Raw genomic sequence first — 17752 nt, 5'->3', positions numbered from 1 at the left:
GTGCGCGTTGGCCGCGGTGCTTGGGCTAACGGCGCATGGTGCGGGTGAGGTTGTGGAGGCGTTGGAAGCAGGCGCGAGCTTCGAGGCGGACGTGGTCCCAGGCGCAGGCGCTGTGGTTGTGGGTGTGGAGGAAGTCCTGGATGTGCGTGAAGTACCTGTCGATGCTGAGTCGCTGCCTCTTGAAGAGCGTGGCGTTGGCTGTCGGGCATTGCTCCAGGCGTTGGATGTAGTGCTGTAGGTGGTTGAGGAGGTGGTGGCGCGCGCCGGTGTCCCAGTGTTGTGGGGCGCTGTCGTTGCTGCTGAGGGTGTGGAAGAGGTGCTGTAGGATGCGGAGGGCGGTGGCGGCGGCTTGCTGTGGGTGGCTGGTGTGGAGGAGGGTGTCGGGGAAGCGGAAGGGCGCCTGGTGTTGCTGGCAGGGCTGTGTCGGGCTGGGAGCCATGGCCTGGAGGAGCCGGAGGCCGTCCCAGGGGAAGGTGTCGTCGCCGGGCCGCAGGTGGTGGCAGGCGAGGGCGGTGGCGAGAGCCGTCAGGAGGAGCAGGAGCGGCGTGGCGCCGTGCGTCAGGCGGGGCTGTGGGGTTGCGGGCGCTGTCATGGTGGTTGGGTGGGTGCCGCGTGGGTGTCGCTGTGCAGGAGCCCGGGCAGGCTTGGTGGTGTTGCGGGTGGTCGCTGTGCTTGGTGTGGTGCCGGGTGGCCGGCTTTATGTGGCGCGGCGGCTTCCCCTTCCTCGCTTTCCGATGGCAGCGAGTTTCCGGCTGTGGCTTTCAGTTTTGGCTGGTGGCTGTGGTGGTCTTGGGGAAGTGCGTTGTTGGGGTGGCCGTGGGTGGGGAGAGCGGTGGCGGTGCTTTGGCGGTGGTGTGTCGTGGGGAGGTTGGCTGTAGTGGTCGCGTGGGGGATGCGCAAGCGCCGGGGCAGAGCCCCTGGGGGCAGCTGTGCCGGGGAGGTGTGTCAGGGTTTCCCTGTTGGCTGCAGGGCGAGCTCCGCAGCTGAAGTTTCCCTTCCTGCCCAAGTGTCTTTTCCGCCTGTAATGGCCTGGTGTTGTCCGTGGTGTGTTTTCCTTTCACTTGTGTCTGGCCTTTGTTTTCGTCTTAGCTGGTCTTTCCTTTTCGTGTTGGGAAGGGTTGTGAAGTGATGTCACTTGTCAGAGCGTGGGGAGCCCCCTCCTGGAGCGAGGGCCTGGGGGTGGGGGCGGCTTGGGAGGAGGTGGCTCTGGGGGTAGGCACTTGAGCGTGGGCTGTGTTCCCGCATGGATCTGCCCCGTTGAAGCTGACGGGCACGGGGAGGAAAGGCTTGAGGGAAAAGGAAGAGGAAGAAGGGAAGAGTTTTGCTGCGGTTGCTGTTGCTGCCTTGGCCGCCTTGGCTGCCCGGCTGTGGTGCCGTGGGTGCACGTGCCCGCCCCTGTATCCCCGGGGTCTTGTGTTTTGTCTGCCTCCGGGGCTGAGGTGGGCCTGGAGACGGAACCGTGGCCCGTAAGTGAAGGGTCCCGTGTTTGGGATGGCCTGAGGCCCTGCTCCTCTGAAGAGGAGGGGTGCCCAGGAGTCCTCGGGAGGTGGAGCCGGGGCAGCCGGCGTAGCTGCGGAGCTGTAGTGGCAGGAGGAGGAGGTTGCGCTGGCTGAGTTGTTGAGGTCCCTTGCAAGAGGGAGGATGGCATTGTGCTTGCGTGAGGGAGGCTGCCCCGTGTTTTCTGAAAGCGTGTGGAGCAGGGGAAAGGTGTGAAGGGTGTTGGTGGTGGCGGGCCGGGAGCCACGCTGTTGTCAGGCAGCGTTGTGTTGGAGGGTGCAGTGCTTGGGGTGGTGGCGCGTGCACGGTGGTTGGGCGTAGGTAGGTGCCGTCACGGCAGGAGGTAGGCCGACGTTGGAGGTCGCCGGCTGGACCTTGTCCGTGTTGGCCTAGAACAGCAGAGCTGGCGCTGCAAGGTGTTTTGAAGCAGCGCAGGCAGAGGGTTGTGGTGAGCAATGCCTGAAGCTGCAAGAGCCAGCGACCCCGAGTTGGGTCTGTGCCGTGCCGCTCCTTCCTAGGCTCATGGCATGGTTTGGGATGGGTCGGGTTGGGCTGGGAGGGACCCTCGGAGGTCGCCGGGCCCAACCCGCCAGCAAGGGGCAGGGCCGTCTCAAGTCGAGGAGGTTCTGAGAGCCCCGTCCAGGCTGACCTGGGAGGTTTCCAGGGACGGGGCGCGTCCCACCTCTGTGGGCAACGTGTTGCAGCGTTTTGCCTCCCTGCTGGTTGCAGCGCGCTGCCTTCCTCGTACGGAGCGTGAGCCACCCCTCGTTTGGTGTGAAGCCGGTCCCCGCTGTGGTGTGGCTGCAGGCCCTTTGACCAAGTCGTCGGCCGTCTTTCTTGTGAGCCCCCTGGAAGTGCTGAAAGGCCGCAGTAAGGTCTCCGCGGGGCCTTCCCTGCTGCAGGCTGAAGAAGCCCATCTCTCTGAGCCTTTCCTCGTAGGAGAGGCGTTGCAAGGCTCTGACGGTGTTTGTGGCCCTGCTGTGGACGCGCTGCAAGAGGTGCGAGGCCTCCCTGTAGCGAGGCCTCCAGAGCTGAGGATCAGTTGGTGGAACGCGGGGCGGGGGGTGGGTGGGAACTGTGGAGGAGACGGGCCGACACGGAGGTTCTGGTGACGCTGGCTGTTGAAAGCCTGGGAGAGGTTTTTGAAAGAGGTGGAGGAAAGCGCCTCCTTGGGGAGAGGTGTCAAGGAGGAGAGTGGGCACGGGGCCTGCAGAGCCCGTGTGGGGCAGGGCTTGGAGCAGGTGCTGAGTGGCGGTGGCTTCGCGCCACGCCGAAGGCTCGTTCCTGTGCTTGTGAGACAAGATGCATTGGCAAGGTTTTTGCAACAGGTCTTTATTTTGTGTGGAATGAATAAATAGGTGAATAAATAGGTGAAGTCCCGCGGTGGCAATAAATAAGAGTTGAATAAATAAGGGGGTCAGTCAGTGGGGGCTGAGGGCGCGGGGCCGTTGCTGCAGCGGCTGTTGGCGTGGCTGAGGGTAGGCGGGATGAGAGAGGTGGGGCTGGGTCCGCCGGGGCTCCAGAAAGTGTTGTTGTCGGTGTGGTGGGGCCGCGCGCGTGCGCGTTGGCCGCGGTGCTTGGGCTAACGGCGCATGGTGCGGGTGAGGTTGTGGAGGCGTTGGAAGCAGGCGCGAGCTTCGAGGCGGACGTGGTCCCAGGCGCAGGCGCTGTGGTTGTGGGTGTGGAGGAAGTCCTGGATGTGCGTGAAGTACCTGTCGATGCTGAGTCGCTGCCTCTTGAAGAGCGTGGCGTTGGCTGTCGGGCATTGCTCCAGGCGTTGGATGTAGTGCTGTAGGTGGTTGAGGAGGTGGTGGCGCGCGCCGGTGTCCCAGTGTTGTGGGGCGCTGTCGTTGCTGCTGAGGGTGTGGAAGAGGTGCTGTAGGATGCGGAGGGCGGTGGCGGCGGCTTGCTGTGGGTGGCTGGTGTGGAGGAGGGTGTCGGGGAAGCGGAAGGGCGCCTGGTGTTGCTGGCAGGGCTGTGTCGGGCTGGGAGCCATGGCCTGGAGGAGCCGGAGGCCGTCCCAGGGGAAGGTGTCGTCGCCGGGCCGCAGGTGGTGGCAGGCGAGGGCGGTGGCGAGAGCCGTCAGGAGGAGCAGGAGCGGCGTGGCGCCGTGCGTCAGGCGGGGCTGTGGGGTTGCGGGCGCTGTCATGGTGGTTGGGTGGGTGCCGCGTGGGTGTCGCTGTGCAGGAGCCCGGGCAGGCTTGGTGGTGTTGCGGGTGGTCGCTGTGCTTGGTGTGGTGCCGGGTGGCCGGCTTTATGTGGCGCGGCGGCTTCCCCTTCCTCGCTTTCCGATGGCAGCGAGTTTCCGGCTGTGGCTTTCAGTTTTGGCTGGTGGCTGTGGTGGTCTTGGGGAAGTGCGTTGTTGGGGTGGCCGTGGGTGGGGAGAGCGGTGGCGTGTCGTGGGGAGGTTGGCTGTAGTGGTCGCGTGGGGGATGCGCAAGCGCCGGGGCAGAGCCCCTGGGGGCAGCTGTGCCGGGGAGGTGTGTCAGGGTTTCCCTGTTGGCTGCAGGGCGAGCTCCGCAGCTGAAGTTTCCCTTCCTGCCCAAGTGTCTTTTCCGCCTGTAATGGCCTGGTGTTGTCCGTGGTGTGTTTTCCTTTCACTTGTGTCTGGCCTTTGTTTTCGTCTTAGCTGGTCTTTCCTTTTCGTGTTGGGAAGGGTTGTGAAGTGATGTCACTTGTCAGAGCGTGGGGAGCCCCCTCCTGGAGCGAGGGCCTGGGGGTGGGGGCGGCTTGGGAGGAGGTGGCTCTGGGGGTAGGCACTTGAGCGTGGGCTGTGTTCCCGCATGGATCTGCCCCGTTGAAGCTGACGGGCACGGGGAGGAAAGGCTTGAGGGAAAAGGAAGAGGAAGAAGGGAAGAGTTTTGCTGCGGTTGCTGTTGCTGCCTTGGCCGCCTTGGCTGCCCGGCTGTGGTGCCGTGGGTGCACGTGCCCGCCCCTGTATCCCCGGGGTCTTGTGTTTTGTCTGCCTCCGGGGCTGAGGTGGGCCTGGAGACGGAACCGTGGCCCGTAAGTGAAGGGTCCCGTGTTTGGGATGGCCTGAGGCCCTGCTCCTCTGAAGAGGAGGGGTGCCCAGGAGTCCTCGGGAGGTGGAGCCGGGGCAGCCGGCGTAGCTGCGGAGCTGTAGTGGCAGGAGGAGGAGGTTGCGCTGGCTGAGTTGTTGAGGTCCCTTGCAAGAGGGAGGATGGCATTGTGCTTGCGTGAGGGAGGCTGCCCCGTGTTTTCTGAAAGCGTGTGGAGCAGGGGAAAGGTGTGAAGGGTGTTGGTGGTGGCGGGCCGGGAGCCACGCTGTTGTCAGGCAGCGTTGTGTTGGAGGGTGCAGTGCTTGGGGTGGTGGCGCGTGCACGGTGGTTGGGCGTAGGTAGGTGCCGTCACGGCAGGAGGTAGGCCGACGTTGGAGGTCGCCGGCTGGACCTTGTCCGTGTTGGCCTAGAACAGCAGAGCTGGCGCTGCAAGGTGTTTTGAAGCAGCGCAGGCAGAGGGTTGTGGTGAGCAATGCCTGAAGCTGCAAGAGCCAGCGACCCCGAGTTGGGTCTGTGCCGTGCCGCTCCTTCCTAGGCTCATGGCATGGTTTGGGATGGGTCGGGTTGGGCTGGGAGGGACCCTCGGAGGTCGCCGGGCCCAACCCGCCAGCAAGGGGCAGGGCCGTCTCAAGTCGAGGAGGTTCTGAGAGCCCCGTCCAGGCTGACCTGGGAGGTTTCCAGGGACGGGGCGCGTCCCACCTCTGTGGGCAACGTGTTGCAGCGTTTTGCCTCCCTGCTGGTTGCAGCGCGCTGCCTTCCTCGTACGGAGCGTGAGCCACCCCTCGTTTGGTGTGAAGCCGGTCCCCGCTGTGGTGTGGCTGCAGGCCCTTTGACCAAGTCGTCGGCCGTCTTTCTTGTGAGCCCCCTGGAAGTGCTGAAAGGCCGCAGTAAGGTCTCCGCGGGGCCTTCCCTGCTGCAGGCTGAAGAAGCCCATCTCTCTGAGCCTTTCCTCGTAGGAGAGGCGTTGCAAGGCTCTGACGGTGTTTGTGGCCCTGCTGTGGACGCGCTGCAAGAGGTGCGAGGCCTCCCTGTAGCGAGGCCTCCAGAGCTGAGGATCAGTTGGTGGAACGCGGGGCGGGGGGTGGGTGGGAACTGTGGAGGAGACGGGCCGACACGGAGGTTCTGGTGACGCTGGCTGTTGAAAGCCTGGGAGAGGTTTTTGAAAGAGGTGGAGGAAAGCGCCTCCTTGGGGAGAGGTGTCAAGGAGGAGAGTGGGCACGGGGCCTGCAGAGCCCGTGTGGGGCAGGGCTTGGAGCAGGTGCTGAGTGGCGGTGGCTTCGCGCCACGCCGAAGGCTCGTTCCTGTGCTTGTGAGACAAGATGCATTGGCAAGGTTTTTGCAACAGGTCTTTATTTTGTGTGGAATGAATAAATAGGTGAATAAATAGGTGAAGTCCCGCGGTGGCAATAAATAAGAGTTGAATAAATAAGGGGGTCAGTCAGTGGGGGCTGAGGGCGCGGGGCCGTTGCTGCAGCGGCTGTTGGCGTGGCTGAGGGTAGGCGGGATGAGAGAGGTGGGGCTGGGTCCGCCGGGGCTCCAGAAAGTGTTGTTGTCGGTGTGGTGGGGCCGCGCGCGTGCGCGTTGGCCGCGGTGCTTGGGCTAACGGCGCATGGTGCGGGTGAGGTTGTGGAGGCGTTGGAAGCAGGCGCGAGCTTCGAGGCGGACGTGGTCCCAGGCGCAGGCGCTGTGGTTGTGGGTGTGGAGGAAGTCCTGGATGTGCGTGAAGTACCTGTCGATGCTGAGTCGCTGCCTCTTGAAGAGCGTGGCGTTGGCTGTCGGGCATTGCTCCAGGCGTTGGATGTAGTGCTGTAGGTGGTTGAGGAGGTGGTGGCGCGCGCCGGTGTCCCAGTGTTGCGGGGCGCTGTCGTTGCTGCTGAGGGTGTGGAAGAGGTGCTGTAGGATGCGGAGGGCGGTGGCGGCGGCTTGCTGTGGGTGGCTGGTGTGGAGGAGGGTGTCGGGGAAGCGGAAGGGCGCCTGGTGTTGCTGGCAGGGCTGTGTCGGGCTGGGAGCCATGGCCTGGAGGAGCCGGAGGCCGTCCCAGGGGAAGGTGTCGTCGCCGGGCCGCAGGTGGTGGCAGGCGAGGGCGGTGGCGAGAGCCGTCAGGAGGAGCAGGAGCGGCGTGGCGCCGTGCGTCAGGCGGGGCTGTGGGGTTGCGGGCGCTGTCATGGTGGTTGGGTGGGTGCCGCGTGGGTGTCGCTGTGCAGGAGCCCGGGCAGGCTTGGTGGTGTTGCGGGTGGTCGCTGTGCTTGGTGTGGTGCCGGGTGGCCGGCTTTATGTGGCGCGGCGGCTTCCCCTTCCTCGCTTTCCGATGGCAGCGAGTTTCCGGCTGTGGCTTTCAGTTTTGGCTGGTGGCTGTGGTGGTCTTGGGGAAGTGCGTTGTTGGGGTGGCCGTGGGTGGGGAGAGCGGTGGCGTGTCGTGGGGAGGTTGGCTGTAGTGGTCGCGTGGGGGATGCGCAAGCGCCGGGGCAGAGCCCCTGGGGGCAGCTGTGCCGGGGAGGTGTGTCAGGGTTTCCCTGTTGGCTGCAGGGCGAGCTCCGCAGCTGAAGTTTCCCTTCCTGCCCAAGTGTCTTTTCCGCCTGTAATGGCCTGGTGTTGTCCGTGGTGTGTTTTCCTTTCACTTGTGTCTGGCCTTTGTTTTCGTCTTAGCTGGTCTTTCCTTTTCGTGTTGGGAAGGGTTGTGAAGTGATGTCACTTGTCAGAGCGTGGGGAGCCCCCTCCTGGAGCGAGGGCCTGGGGGTGGGGGCGGCTTGGGAGGAGGTGGCTCTGGGGGTAGGCACTTGAGCGTGGGCTGTGTTCCCGCATGGATCTGCCCCGTTGAAGCTGACGGGCACGGGGAGGAAAGGCTTGAGGGAAAAGGAAGAGGAAGAAGGGAAGAGTTTTGCTGCGGTTGCTGTTGCTGCCTTGGCCGCCTTGGCTGCCCGGCTGTGGTGCCGTGGGTGCACGTGCCCGCCCCTGTATCCCCGGGGTCTTGTGTTTTGTCTGCCTCCGGGGCTGAGGTGGGCCTGGAGACGGAACCGTGGCCCGTAAGTGAAGGGTCCCGTGTTTGGGATGGCCTGAGGCCCTGCTCCTCTGAAGAGGAGGGGTGCCCAGGAGTCCTCGGGAGGTGGAGCCGGGGCAGCCGGCGTAGCTGCGGAGCTGTAGTGGCAGGAGGAGGAGGTTGCGCTGGCTGAGTTGTTGAGGTCCCTTGCAAGAGGGAGGATGGCATTGTGCTTGCGTGAGGGAGGCTGCCCCGTGTTTTCTGAAAGCGTGTGGAGCAGGGGAAAGGTGTGAAGGGTGTTGGTGGTGGCGGGCCGGGAGCCACGCTGTTGTCAGGCAGCGTTGTGTTGGAGGGTGCAGTGCTTGGGGTGGTGGCGCGTGCACGGTGGTTGGGCGTAGGTAGGTGCCGTCACGGCAGGAGGTAGGCTGACGTTGGAGGTCGCCGGCTGGACCTTGTCCGTGTTGGCCTAGAACAGCAGAGCTGGCGCTGCAAGGTGTTTTGAAGCAGCGCAGGCAGAGGGTTGTGGTGAGCAATGCCTGAAGCTGCAAGAGCCAGCGACCCCGAGTTGGGTCTGTGCCGTGCCGCTCCTTCCTAGGCTCATGGCATGGTTTGGGATGGGTCGGGTTGGGCTGGGAGGGACCCTCGGAGGTCGCCGGGCCCAACCCGCCAGCAAGGGGCAGGGCCGTCTCAAGTCGAGGAGGTTCTGAGAGCCCCGTCCAGGCTGACCTGGGAGGTTTCCAGGGACGGGGCGCGTCCCACCTCTGTGGGCAACGTGTTGCAGCGTTTTGCCTCCCTGCTGGTTGCAGCGCGCTGCCTTCCTCGTACGGAGCGTGAGCCACCCCTCGTTTGGTGTGAAGCCGGTCCCCGCTGTGGTGTGGCTGCAGGCCCTTTGACCAAGTCGTCGGCCGTCTTTCTTGTGAGCCCCCTGGAAGTGCTGAAAGGCCGCAGTAAGGTCTCCGCGGGGCCTTCCCTGCTGCAGGCTGAAGAAGCCCATCTCTCTGAGCCTTTCCTCGTAGGAGAGGCGTTGCAAGGCTCTGACGGTGTTTGTGGCCCTGCTGTGGACGCGCTGCAAGAGGTGCGAGGCCTCCCTGTAGCGAGGCCTCCAGAGCTGAGGATCAGTTGGTGGAACGCGGGGCGGGGGGTGGGTGGGAACTGTGGAGGAGACGGGCCGACACGGAGGTTCTGGTGACGCTGGCTGTTGAAAGCCTGGGAGAGGTTTTTGAAAGAGGTGGAGGAAAGCGCCTCCTTGGGGAGAGGTGTCAAGGAGGAGAGTGGGCACGGGGCCTGCAGAGCCCGTGTGGGGCAGGGCTTGGAGCAGGTGCTGAGTGGCGGTGGCTTCGCGCCACGCCGAAGGCTCGTTCCTGTGCTTGTGAGACAAGATGCATTGGCAAGGTTTTTGCAACAGGTCTTTATTTTGTGTGGAATGAATAAATAGGTGAATAAATAGGTGAAGTCCCGCGGTGGCAATAAATAAGAGTTGAATAAATAAGGGGGTCAGTCAGTGGGGGCTGAGGGCGCGGGGCCGTTGCTGCAGCGGCTGTTGGCGTGGCTGAGGGTAGGCGGGATGAGAGAGGTGGGGCTGGGTCCGCCGGGGCTCCAGAAAGTGTTGTTGTCGGTGTGGTGGGGCCGCGCGCGTGCGCGTTGGCCGCGGTGCTTGGGCTAACGGCGCATGGTGCGGGTGAGGTTGTGGAGGCGTTGGAAGCAGGCGCGAGCTTCGAGGCGGACGTGGTCCCAGGCGCAGGCGCTGTGGTTGTGGGTGTGGAGGAAGTCCTGGATGTGCGTGAAGTACCTGTCGATGCTGAGTCGCTGCCTCTTGAAGAGCGTGGCGTTGGCTGTCGGGCATTGCTCCAGGCGTTGGATGTAGTGCTGTAGGTGGTTGAGGAGGTGGTGGCGCGCGCCGGTGTCCCAGTGTTGTGGGGCGCTGTCGTTGCTGCTGAGGGTGTGGAAGAGGTGCTGTAGGATGCGGAGGGCGGTGGCGGCGGCTTGCTGTGGGTGGCTGGTGTGGAGGAGGGTGTCGGGGAAGCGGAAGGGCGCCTGGTGTTGCTGGCAGGGCTGTGTCGGGCTGGGAGCCATGGCCTGGAGGAGCCGGAGGCCGTCCCAGGGGAAGGTGTCGTCGCCGGGCCGCAGGTGGTGGCAGGCGAGGGCGGTGGCGAGAGCCGTCAGGAGGAGCAGGAGCGGCGTGGCGCCGTGCGTCAGGCGGGGCTGTGGGGTTGCGGGCGCTGTCATGGTGGTTGGGTGGGTGCCGCGTGGGTGTCGCTGTGCAGGAGCCCGGGCAGGCTTGGTGGTGTTGCGGGTGGTCGCTGTGCTTGGTGTGGTGCCGGGTGGCCGGCTTTATGTGGCGCGGCGGCTTCCCCTTCCTCGCTTTCCGATGGCAGCGAGTTTCCGGCTGTGGCTTTCAGTTTTGGCTGGTGGCTGTGGTGGTCTTGGGGAAGTGCGTTGTTGGGGTGGCCGTGGGTGGGGAGAGCGGTGGCGTGTCGTGGGGAGGTTGGCTGTAGTGGTCGCGTGGGGGATGCGCAAGCGCCGGGGCAGAGCCCCTGGGGGCAGCTGTGCCGGGGAGGTGTGTCAGGGTTTCCCTGTTGGCTGCAGGGCGAGCTCCGCAGCTGAAGTTTCCCTTCCTGCCCAAGTGTCTTTTCCGCCTGTAATGGCCTGGTGTTGTCCGTGGTGTGTTTTCCTTTCACTTGTGTCTGGCCTTTGTTTTCGTCTTAGCTGGTCTTTCCTTTTCGTGTTGGGAAGGGTTGTGAAGTGATGTCACTTGTCAGAGCGTGGGGAGCCCCCTCCTGGAGCGAGGGCCTGGGGGTGGGGGCGGCTTGGGAGGAGGTGGCTCTGGGGGTAGGCACTTGAGCGTGGGCTGTGTTCCCGCATGGATCTGCCCCGTTGAAGCTGACGGGCACGGGGAGGAAAGGCTTGAGGGAAAAGGAAGAGGAAGAAGGGAAGAGTTTTGCTGCGGTTGCTGTTGCTGCCTTGGCCGCCTTGGCTGCCCGGCTGTGGTGCCGTGGGTGCACGTGCCCGCCCCTGTATCCCCGGGGTCTTGTGTTTTGTCTGCCTCCGGGGCTGAGGTGGGCCTGGAGACGGAACCGTGGCCCGTAAGTGAAGGGTCCCGTGTTTGGGATGGCCTGAGGCCCTGCTCCTCTGAAGAGGAGGGGTGCCCAGGAGTCCTCGGGAGGTGGAGCCGGGGCAGCCGGCGTAGCTGCGGAGCTGTAGTGGCAGGAGGAGGAGGTTGCGCTGGCTGAGTTGTTGAGGTCCCTTGCAAGAGGGAGGATGGCATTGTGCTTGCGTGAGGGAGGCTGCCCCGTGTTTTCTGAAAGCGTGTGGAGCAGGGGAAAGGTGTGAAGGGTGTTGGTGGTGGCGGGCCGGGAGCCACGCTGTTGTCAGGCAGCGTTGTGTTGGAGGGTGCAGTGCTTGGGGTGGTGGCGCGTGCACGGTGGTTGGGCGTAGGTAGGTGCCGTCACGGCAGGAGGTAGGCTGACGTTGGAGGTCGCCGGCTGGACCTTGTCCGTGTTGGCCTAGAACAGCAGAGCTGGCGCTGCAAGGTGTTTTGAAGCAGCGCAGGCAGAGGGTTGTGGTGAGCAATGCCTGAAGCTGCAAGAGCCAGCGACCCCGAGTTGGGTCTGTGCCGTGCCGCTCCTTCCTAGGCTCATGGCATGGTTTGGGATGGGTCGGGTTGGGCTGGGAGGGACCCTCGGAGGTCGCCGGGCCCAACCCGCCAGCAAGGGGCAGGGCCGTCTCAAGTCGAGGAGGTTCTGAGAGCCCCGTCCAGGCTGACCTGGGAGGTTTCCAGGGACGGGGCGCGTCCCACCTCTGTGGGCAACGTGTTGCAGCGTTTTGCCTCCCTGCTGGTTGCAGCGCGCTGCCTTCCTCGTACGGAGCGTGAGCCACCCCTCGTTTGGTGTGAAGCCGGTCCCCGCTGTGGTGTGGCTGCAGGCCCTTTGACCAAGTCGTCGGCCGTCTTTCTTGTGAGCCCCCTGGAAGTGCTGAAAGGCCGCAGTAAGGTCTCCGCGGGGCCTTCCCTGCTGCAGGCTGAAGAAGCCCATCTCTCTGAGCCTTTCCTCGTAGGAGAGGCGTTGCAAGGCTCTGACGGTGTTTGTGGCCCTGCTGTGGACGCGCTGCAAGAGGTGCGAGGCCTCCCTGTAGCGAGGCCTCCAGAGCTGAGGATCAGTTGGTGGAACGCGGGGCGGGGGGTGGGTGGGAACTGTGGAGGAGACGGGCCGACACGGAGGTTCTGGTGACGCTGGCTGTTGAAAGCCTGGGAGAGGTTTTTGAAAGAGGTGGAGGAAAGCGCCTCCTTGGGGAGAGGTGTCAAGGAGGAGAGTGGGCACGGGGCCTGCAGAGCCCGTGTGGGGCAGGGCTTGGAGCAGGTGCTGAGTGGCGGTGGCTTCGCGCCACGCCGAAGGCTCGTTCCTGTGCTTGTGAGACAAGATGCATTGGCAAGGTTTTTGCAACAGGTCTTTATTTTGTGTGGAATGAATAAATAGGTGAATAAATAGGTGAAGTCCCGCGGTGGCAATAAATAAGAGTTGAATAAATAAGGGGGTCAGTCAGTGGGGGCTGAGGGCGCGGGGCCGTTGCTGCAGCGGCTGTTGGCGTGGCTGAGGGTAGGCGGGATGAGAGAGGTGGGGCTGGGTCCGCCGGGGCTCCAGAAAGTGTTGTTGTCGGTGTGGTGGGGCCGCGCGCGTGCGCGTTGGCCGCGGTGCTTGGGCTAACGGCGCATGGTGCGGGTGAGGTTGTGGAGGCGTTGGAAGCAGGCGCGAGCTTCGAGGCGGACGTGGTCCCAGGCGCAGGCGCTGTGGTTGTGGGTGTGGAGGAAGTCCTGGATGTGCGTGAAGTACCTGTCGATGCTGAGTCGCTGCCTCTTGAAGAGCGTGGCGTTGGCTGTCGGGCATTGCTCCAGGCGTTGGATGTAGTGCTGTAGGTGGTTGAGGAGGTGGTGGCGCGCGCCGGTGTCCCAGTGTTGTGGGGCGCTGTCGTTGCTGCTGAGGGTGTGGAAGAGGTGCTGTAGGATGCGGAGGGCGGTGGCGGCGGCTTGCTGTGGGTGGCTGGTGTGGAGGAGGGTGTCGGGGAAGCGGAAGGGCGCCTGGTGTTGCTGGCAGGGCTGTGTCGGGCTGGGAGCCATGGCCTGGAGGAGCCGGAGGCCGTCCCAGGGGAAGGTGTCGTCGCCGGGCCGCAGGTGGTGGCAGGCGAGGGCGGTGGCGAGAGCCGTCAGGAGGAGCAGGAGCGGCGTGGCGCCGTGCGTCAGGCGGGGCTGTGGGGTTGCGGGCGCTGTCATGGTGGTTGGGTGGGTGCCGCGTGGGTGTCGCTGTGCAGGAGCCCGGGCAGGCTTGGTGGTGTTGCGGGTGGTCGCTGTGCTTGGTGTGGTGCCGGGTGGCCGGCTTTATGTGGCGCGGCGGCTTCCCCTTCCTCGCTTTCCGATGGCAGCGAGTTTCCGGCTGTGGCTTTCAGTTTTGGCTGGTGGCTGTGGTGGTCTTGGGGAAGTGCGTTGTTGGGGTGGCCGTGGGTGGGGAGAGCGGTGGCGGTGCTTTGGCGGTGGTGTGTCGTGGGGAGGTTGGCTGTAGTGGTCGCGTGGGGGATGCGCAAGCGCCGGGGCAGAGCCCCTGGGGGCAGCTGTGCCGGGGAGGTGTGTCAGGGTTTCCCTGTTGGCTGCAGGGCGAGCTCCGCAGCTGAAGTTTCCCTTCCTGCCCAAGTGTCTTTTCCGCCTGTAATGGCCTGGTGTTGTCCGTGGTGTGTTTTCCTTTCACTTGTGTCTGGCCTTTGTTTTCGTCTTAGCTGGTCTTTCCTTTTCGTGTTGGGAAGGGTTGTGAAGTGATGTCACTTGTCAGAGCGTGGGGAGCCCCCTCCTGGAGCGAGGGCCTGGGGGTGGGGGCGGCTTGGGAGGAGGTGGCTCTGGGGGTAGGCACTTGAGCGTGGGCTGTGTTCCCGCATGGATCTGCCCCGTTGAAGCTGACGGGCACGGGGAGGAAAGGCTTGAGGGAAAAGGAAGAGGAAGAAGGGAAGAGTTTTGCTGCGGTTGCTGTTGCTGCCTTGGCCGCCTTGGCTGCCCGGCTGTGGTGCCGTGGGTGCACGTGCCCGCCCCTGTATCCCCGGGGTCTTGTGTTTTGTCTGCCTCCGGGGCTGAGGTGGGCCTGGAGACGGAACCGTGGCCCGTAAGTGAAGGGTCCCGTGTTTGGGATGGCCTGAGGCCCTGCTCCTCTGAAGAGGAGGGGTGCCCAGGAGTCCTCGGGAGGTGGAGCCGGGGCAGCCGGCGTAGCTGCGGAGCTGTAGTGGCAGGAGGAGGAGGTTGCGCTGGCTGAGTTGTTGAGGTCCCTTGCAAGAGGGAGGATGGCATTGTGCTTGCGTGAGGGAGGCTGCCCCGTGTTTTCTGAAAGCGTGTGGAGCAGGGGAAAGGTGTGAAGGGTGTTGGTGGTGGCGGGCCGGGAGCCACGCTGTTGTCAGGCAGCGTTGTGTTGGAGGGTGCAGTGCTTGGGGTGGTGGCGCGTGCACGGTGGTTGGGCGTAGGTAGGTGCCGTCACGGCAGGAGGTAGGCTGACGTTGGAGGTCGCCGGCTGGACCTTGTCCGTGTTGGCCTAGAACAGCAGAGCTGGCGCTGCAAGGTGTTTTGAAGCAGCGCAGGCAGAGGGTTGTGGTGAGCAATGCCTGAAGCTGCAAGAGCCAGCGACCCCGAGTTGGGTCTGTGCCGTGCCGCTCCTTCCTAGGCTCATGGCATGGTTTGGGATGGGTCGGGTTGGGCTGGGAGGGACCCTCGGAGGTCGCCGGGCCCAACCCGCCAGCAAGGGGCAGGGCCGTCTCAAGTCGAGGAGGTTCTGAGAGCCCCGTCCAGGCTGACCTGGGAGGTTTCCAGGGACGGGGCGCGTCCCACCTCTGTGGGCAACGTGTTGCAGCGTTTTGCCTCCCTGCTGGTTGCAGCGCGCTGCCTTCCTCGTACGGAGCGTGAGCCACCCCTCGTTTGGTGTGAAGCCGGTCCCCGCTGTGGTGTGGCTGCAGGCCCTTTGACCAAGTCGTCGGCCGTCTTTCTTGTGAGCCCCCTGGAAGTGCTGAAAGGCCGCAGTAAGGTCTCCGCGGGGCCTTCCCTGCTGCAGGCTGAAGAAGCCCATCTCTCTGAGCCTTTCCTCGTAGGAGAGGCGTTGCAAGGCTCTGACGGTGTTTGTGGCCCTGCTGTGGACGCGCTGCAAGAGGTGCGAGGCCTCCCTGTAGCGAGGCCTCCAGAGCTGAGGATCAGTTGGTGGAACGCGGGGCGGGGGGTGGGTGGGAACTGTGGAGGAGACGGGCCGACACGGAGGTTCTGGTGACGCTGGCTGTTGAAAGCCTGGGAGAGGTTTTTGAAAGAGGTGGAGGAAAGCGCCTCCTTGGGGAGAGGTGTCAAGGAGGAGAGTGGGCACGGGGCCTGCAGAGCCCGTGTGGGGCAGGGCTTGGAGCAGGTGCTGAGTGGCGGTGGCTTCGCGCCACGCCGAAGGCTCGTTCCTGTGCTTGTGAGACAAGATGCATTGGCAAGGTTTTTGCAACAGGTCTTTATTTTGTGTGGAATGAATAAATAGGTGAATAAATAGGTGAAGTCCCGCGGTGGCAATAAATAAGAGTTGAATAAATAAGGGGGTCAGTCAGTGGGGGCTGAGGGCGCGGGGCCGTTGCTGCAGCGGCTGTTGGCGTGGCTGAGGGTAGGCGGGATGAGAGAGGTGGGGCTGGGTCCGCCGGGGCTCCAGAAAGTGTTGTTGTCGGTGTGGTGGGGCCGCGCGCGTGCGCGTTGGCCGCGGTGCTTGGGCTAACGGCGCATGGTGCGGGTGAGGTTGTGGAGGCGTTGGAAGCAGGCGCGAGCTTCGAGGCGGACGTGGTCCCAGGCGCAGGCGCTGTGGTTGTGGGTGTGGAGGAAGTCCTGGATGTGCGTGAAGTACCTGTCGATGCTGAGTCGCTGCCTCTTGAAGAGCGTGGCGTTGGCTGTCGGGCATTGCTCCAGGCGTTGGATGTAGTGCTGTAGGTGGTTGAGGAGGTGGTGGCGCGCGCCGGTGTCCCAGTGTTGTGGGGCGCTGTCGTTGCTGCTGAGGGTGTGGAAGAGGTGCTGTAGGATGCGGAGGGCGGTGGCGGCGGCTTGCTGTGGGTGGCTGGTGTGGAGGAGGGTGTCGGGGAAGCGGAAGGGCGCCTGGTGTTGCTGGCAGGGCTGTGTCGGGCTGGGAGCCATGGCCTGGAGGAGCCGGAGGCCGTCCCAGGGGAAGGTGTCGTCGCCGGGCCGCAGGTGGTGGCAGGCGAGGGCGGTGGCGAGAGCCGTCAGGAGGAGCAGGAGCGGCGTGGCGCCGTGCGTCAGGCGGGGCTGTGGGGTTGCGGGCGCTGTCATGGTGGTTGGGTGGGTGCCGCGTGGGTGTCGCTGTGCAGGAGCCCGGGCAGGCTTGGTGGTGTTGCGGGTGGTCGCTGTGCTTGGTGTGGTGCCGGGTGGCCGGCTTTATGTGGCGCGGCGGCTTCCCCTTCCTCGCTTTCCGATGGCAGCGAGTTTCCGGCTGTGGCTTTCAGTTTTGGCTGGTGGCTGTGGTGGTCTTGGGGAAGTGCGTTGTTGGGGTGGCCGTGGGTGGGGAGAGCGGTGGCGGTGCTTTGGCGGTGGTGTGTCGTGGGGAGGTTGGCTGTAGTGGTCGCGTGGGGGATGCGCAAGCGCCGGGGCAGAGCCCCTGGGGGCAGCTGTGCCGGGGAGGTGTGTCAGGGTTTCCCTGTTGGCTGCAGGGCGAGCTCCGCAGCTGAAGTTTCCCTTCCTGCCCAAGTGTCTTTTCCGCCTGTAATGGCCTGGTGTTGTCCGTGGTGTGTTTTCCTTTCACTTGTGTCTGGCCTTTGTTTTCGTCTTAGCTGGTCTTTCCTTTTCGTGTTGGGAAGGGTTGTGAAGTGATGTCACTTGTCAGAGCGTGGGGAGCCCCCTCCTGGAGCGAGGGCCTGGGGGTGGGGGCGGCTTGGGAGGAGGTGGCTCTGGGGGTAGGCACTTGAGCGTGGGCTGTGTTCCCGCATGGATCTGCCCCGTTGAAGCTGACGGGCACGGGGAGGAAAGGCTTGAGGGAAAAGGAAGAGGAAGAAGGGAAGAGTTTTGCTGCGGTTGCTGTTGCTGCCTTGGCCGCCTTGGCTGCCCGGCTGTGGTGCCGTGGGTGCACGTGCCCGCCCCTGTATCCCCGGGGTCTTGTGTTTTGTCTGCCTCCGGGGCTGAGGTGGGCCTGGAGACGGAACCGTGGCCCGTAAGTGAAGGGTCCCGTGTTTGGGATGGCCTGAGGCCCTGCTCCTCTGAAGAGGAGGGGTGCCCAGGAGTCCTCGGGAGGTGGAGCCGGGGCAGCCGGCGTAGCTGCGGAGCTGTAGTGGCAGGAGGAGGAGGTTGCGCTGGCTGAGTTGTTGAGGTCCCTTGCAAGAGGGAGGATGGCATTGTGCTTGCGTGAGGGAGGCTGCCCCGTGTTTTCTGAAAGCGTGTGGAGCAGGGGAAAGGTGTGAAGGGTGTTGGTGGTGGCGGGCCGGGAGCCACGCTGTTGTCAGGCAGCGTTGTGTTGGAGGGTGCAGTGCTTGGGGTGGTGGCGCGTGCACGGTGGTTGGGCGTAGGTAGGTGCCGTCACGGCAGGAGGTAGGCTGACGTTGGAGGTCGCCGGCTGGACCTTGTCCGTGTTGGCCTAGAACAGCAGAGCTGGCGCTGCAAGGTGTTTTGAAGCAGCGCAGGCAGAGGGTTGTGGTGAGCAATGCCTGAAGCTGCAAGAGCCAGCGACCCCGAGTTGGGTCTGTGCCGTGCCGCTCCTTCCTAGGCTCATGGCATGGTTTGGGATGGGTCGGGTTGGGCTGGGAGGGACCCTCGGAGGTCGCCGGGCCCAACCCGCCAGCAAGGGGCAGGGCCGTCTCAAGTCGAGGAGGTTCTGAGAGCCCCGTCCAGGCTGACCTGGGAGGTTTCCAGGGACGGGGCGCGTCCCACCTCTGTGGGCAACGTGTTGCAGCGTTTTGCCTCCCTGCTGGTTGCAGCGCGCTGCCTTCCTCGTACGGAGCGTGAGCCACCCCTCGTTTGGTGTGAAGCCGGTCCCCGCTGTGGTGTGGCTGCAGGCCCTTTGACCAAGTCGTCGGCCGTCTTTCTTGTGAGCCCCCTGGAAGTGCTGAAAGGCCGCAGTAAGGTCTCCGCGGGGCCTTCCCTGCTGCAGGCTGAAGAAGCCCATCTCTCTGAGCCTTTCCTCGTAGGAGAGGCGTTGCAAGGCTCTGACGGTGTTTGTGGCCCTGCTGTGGACGCGCTGCAAGAGGTGCGAGGCCTCCCTGTAGCGAGGCCTCCAGAGCTGAG

At 64.5% G+C, this 17752-nt stretch overlaps 7 protein-coding genes across 13 annotated transcripts in view; 1 reads left to right on the top strand and 6 right to left on the bottom strand.

The window, feature by feature from the left end:
* Nucleotides 1-17752, top strand: part of UBAP2 (ubiquitin associated protein 2) — a 133794-nt gene that overhangs the window by 96111 nt on the left and 19931 nt on the right. The gene's annotated exons all lie outside the window — the stretch shown is intronic.
* LOC308056207 (interferon-like) lies at nucleotides 10-1851 on the bottom strand. Its single transcript, XM_080371214.1, has one exon. The coding sequence runs from the start codon at nucleotides 590-592 to the stop codon at nucleotides 26-28; it is 567 nt and encodes a 188-aa protein (XP_080227340.1). The 5' UTR covers nucleotides 593-1851; the 3' UTR covers nucleotides 10-25.
* Nucleotides 2568-3886, bottom strand: LOC308056201 (interferon-like). Its single transcript, XM_080371207.1, has one exon. It carries the CDS (start codon nucleotides 3644-3646, stop codon nucleotides 3080-3082), a length of 567 nt encoding a protein of 188 aa, XP_080227333.1. The 5' UTR covers nucleotides 3647-3886; the 3' UTR covers nucleotides 2568-3079.
* On the bottom strand, nucleotides 3895-6923 carry LOC308056209 (interferon-like). The gene has a single exon (XM_080371216.1). It carries the CDS (start codon nucleotides 6681-6683, stop codon nucleotides 6117-6119), a length of 567 nt encoding a protein of 188 aa, XP_080227342.1. The 5' UTR covers nucleotides 6684-6923; the 3' UTR covers nucleotides 3895-6116.
* LOC308056204 (interferon-like) lies at nucleotides 6932-9960 on the bottom strand. The gene has a single exon (XM_080371211.1). The coding sequence runs from the start codon at nucleotides 9718-9720 to the stop codon at nucleotides 9154-9156; it is 567 nt and encodes a 188-aa protein (XP_080227337.1). The 5' UTR covers nucleotides 9721-9960; the 3' UTR covers nucleotides 6932-9153.
* On the bottom strand, nucleotides 11677-14671 carry LOC308056191 (interferon-like). The gene has a single exon (XM_080371197.1). The coding sequence runs from the start codon at nucleotides 12755-12757 to the stop codon at nucleotides 12191-12193; it is 567 nt and encodes a 188-aa protein (XP_080227323.1). The 5' UTR covers nucleotides 12758-14671; the 3' UTR covers nucleotides 11677-12190.
* LOC308056190 (interferon-like) lies at nucleotides 14735-17725 on the bottom strand. Its single transcript, XM_080371196.1, has one exon. The coding sequence runs from the start codon at nucleotides 15809-15811 to the stop codon at nucleotides 15245-15247; it is 567 nt and encodes a 188-aa protein (XP_080227322.1). The 5' UTR covers nucleotides 15812-17725; the 3' UTR covers nucleotides 14735-15244.

Source organism: Falco punctatus (assembly GCF_963210335.1).
Source record: "Falco punctatus genome assembly, chromosome: Z".
NCBI classification, from domain to species: domain Eukaryota; kingdom Metazoa; phylum Chordata; class Aves; order Falconiformes; family Falconidae; genus Falco; species Falco punctatus.
The sequence above is the reverse complement of the archived record's forward strand: the minus strand, read 5'-3'. Positions and strand labels throughout refer to the sequence as shown.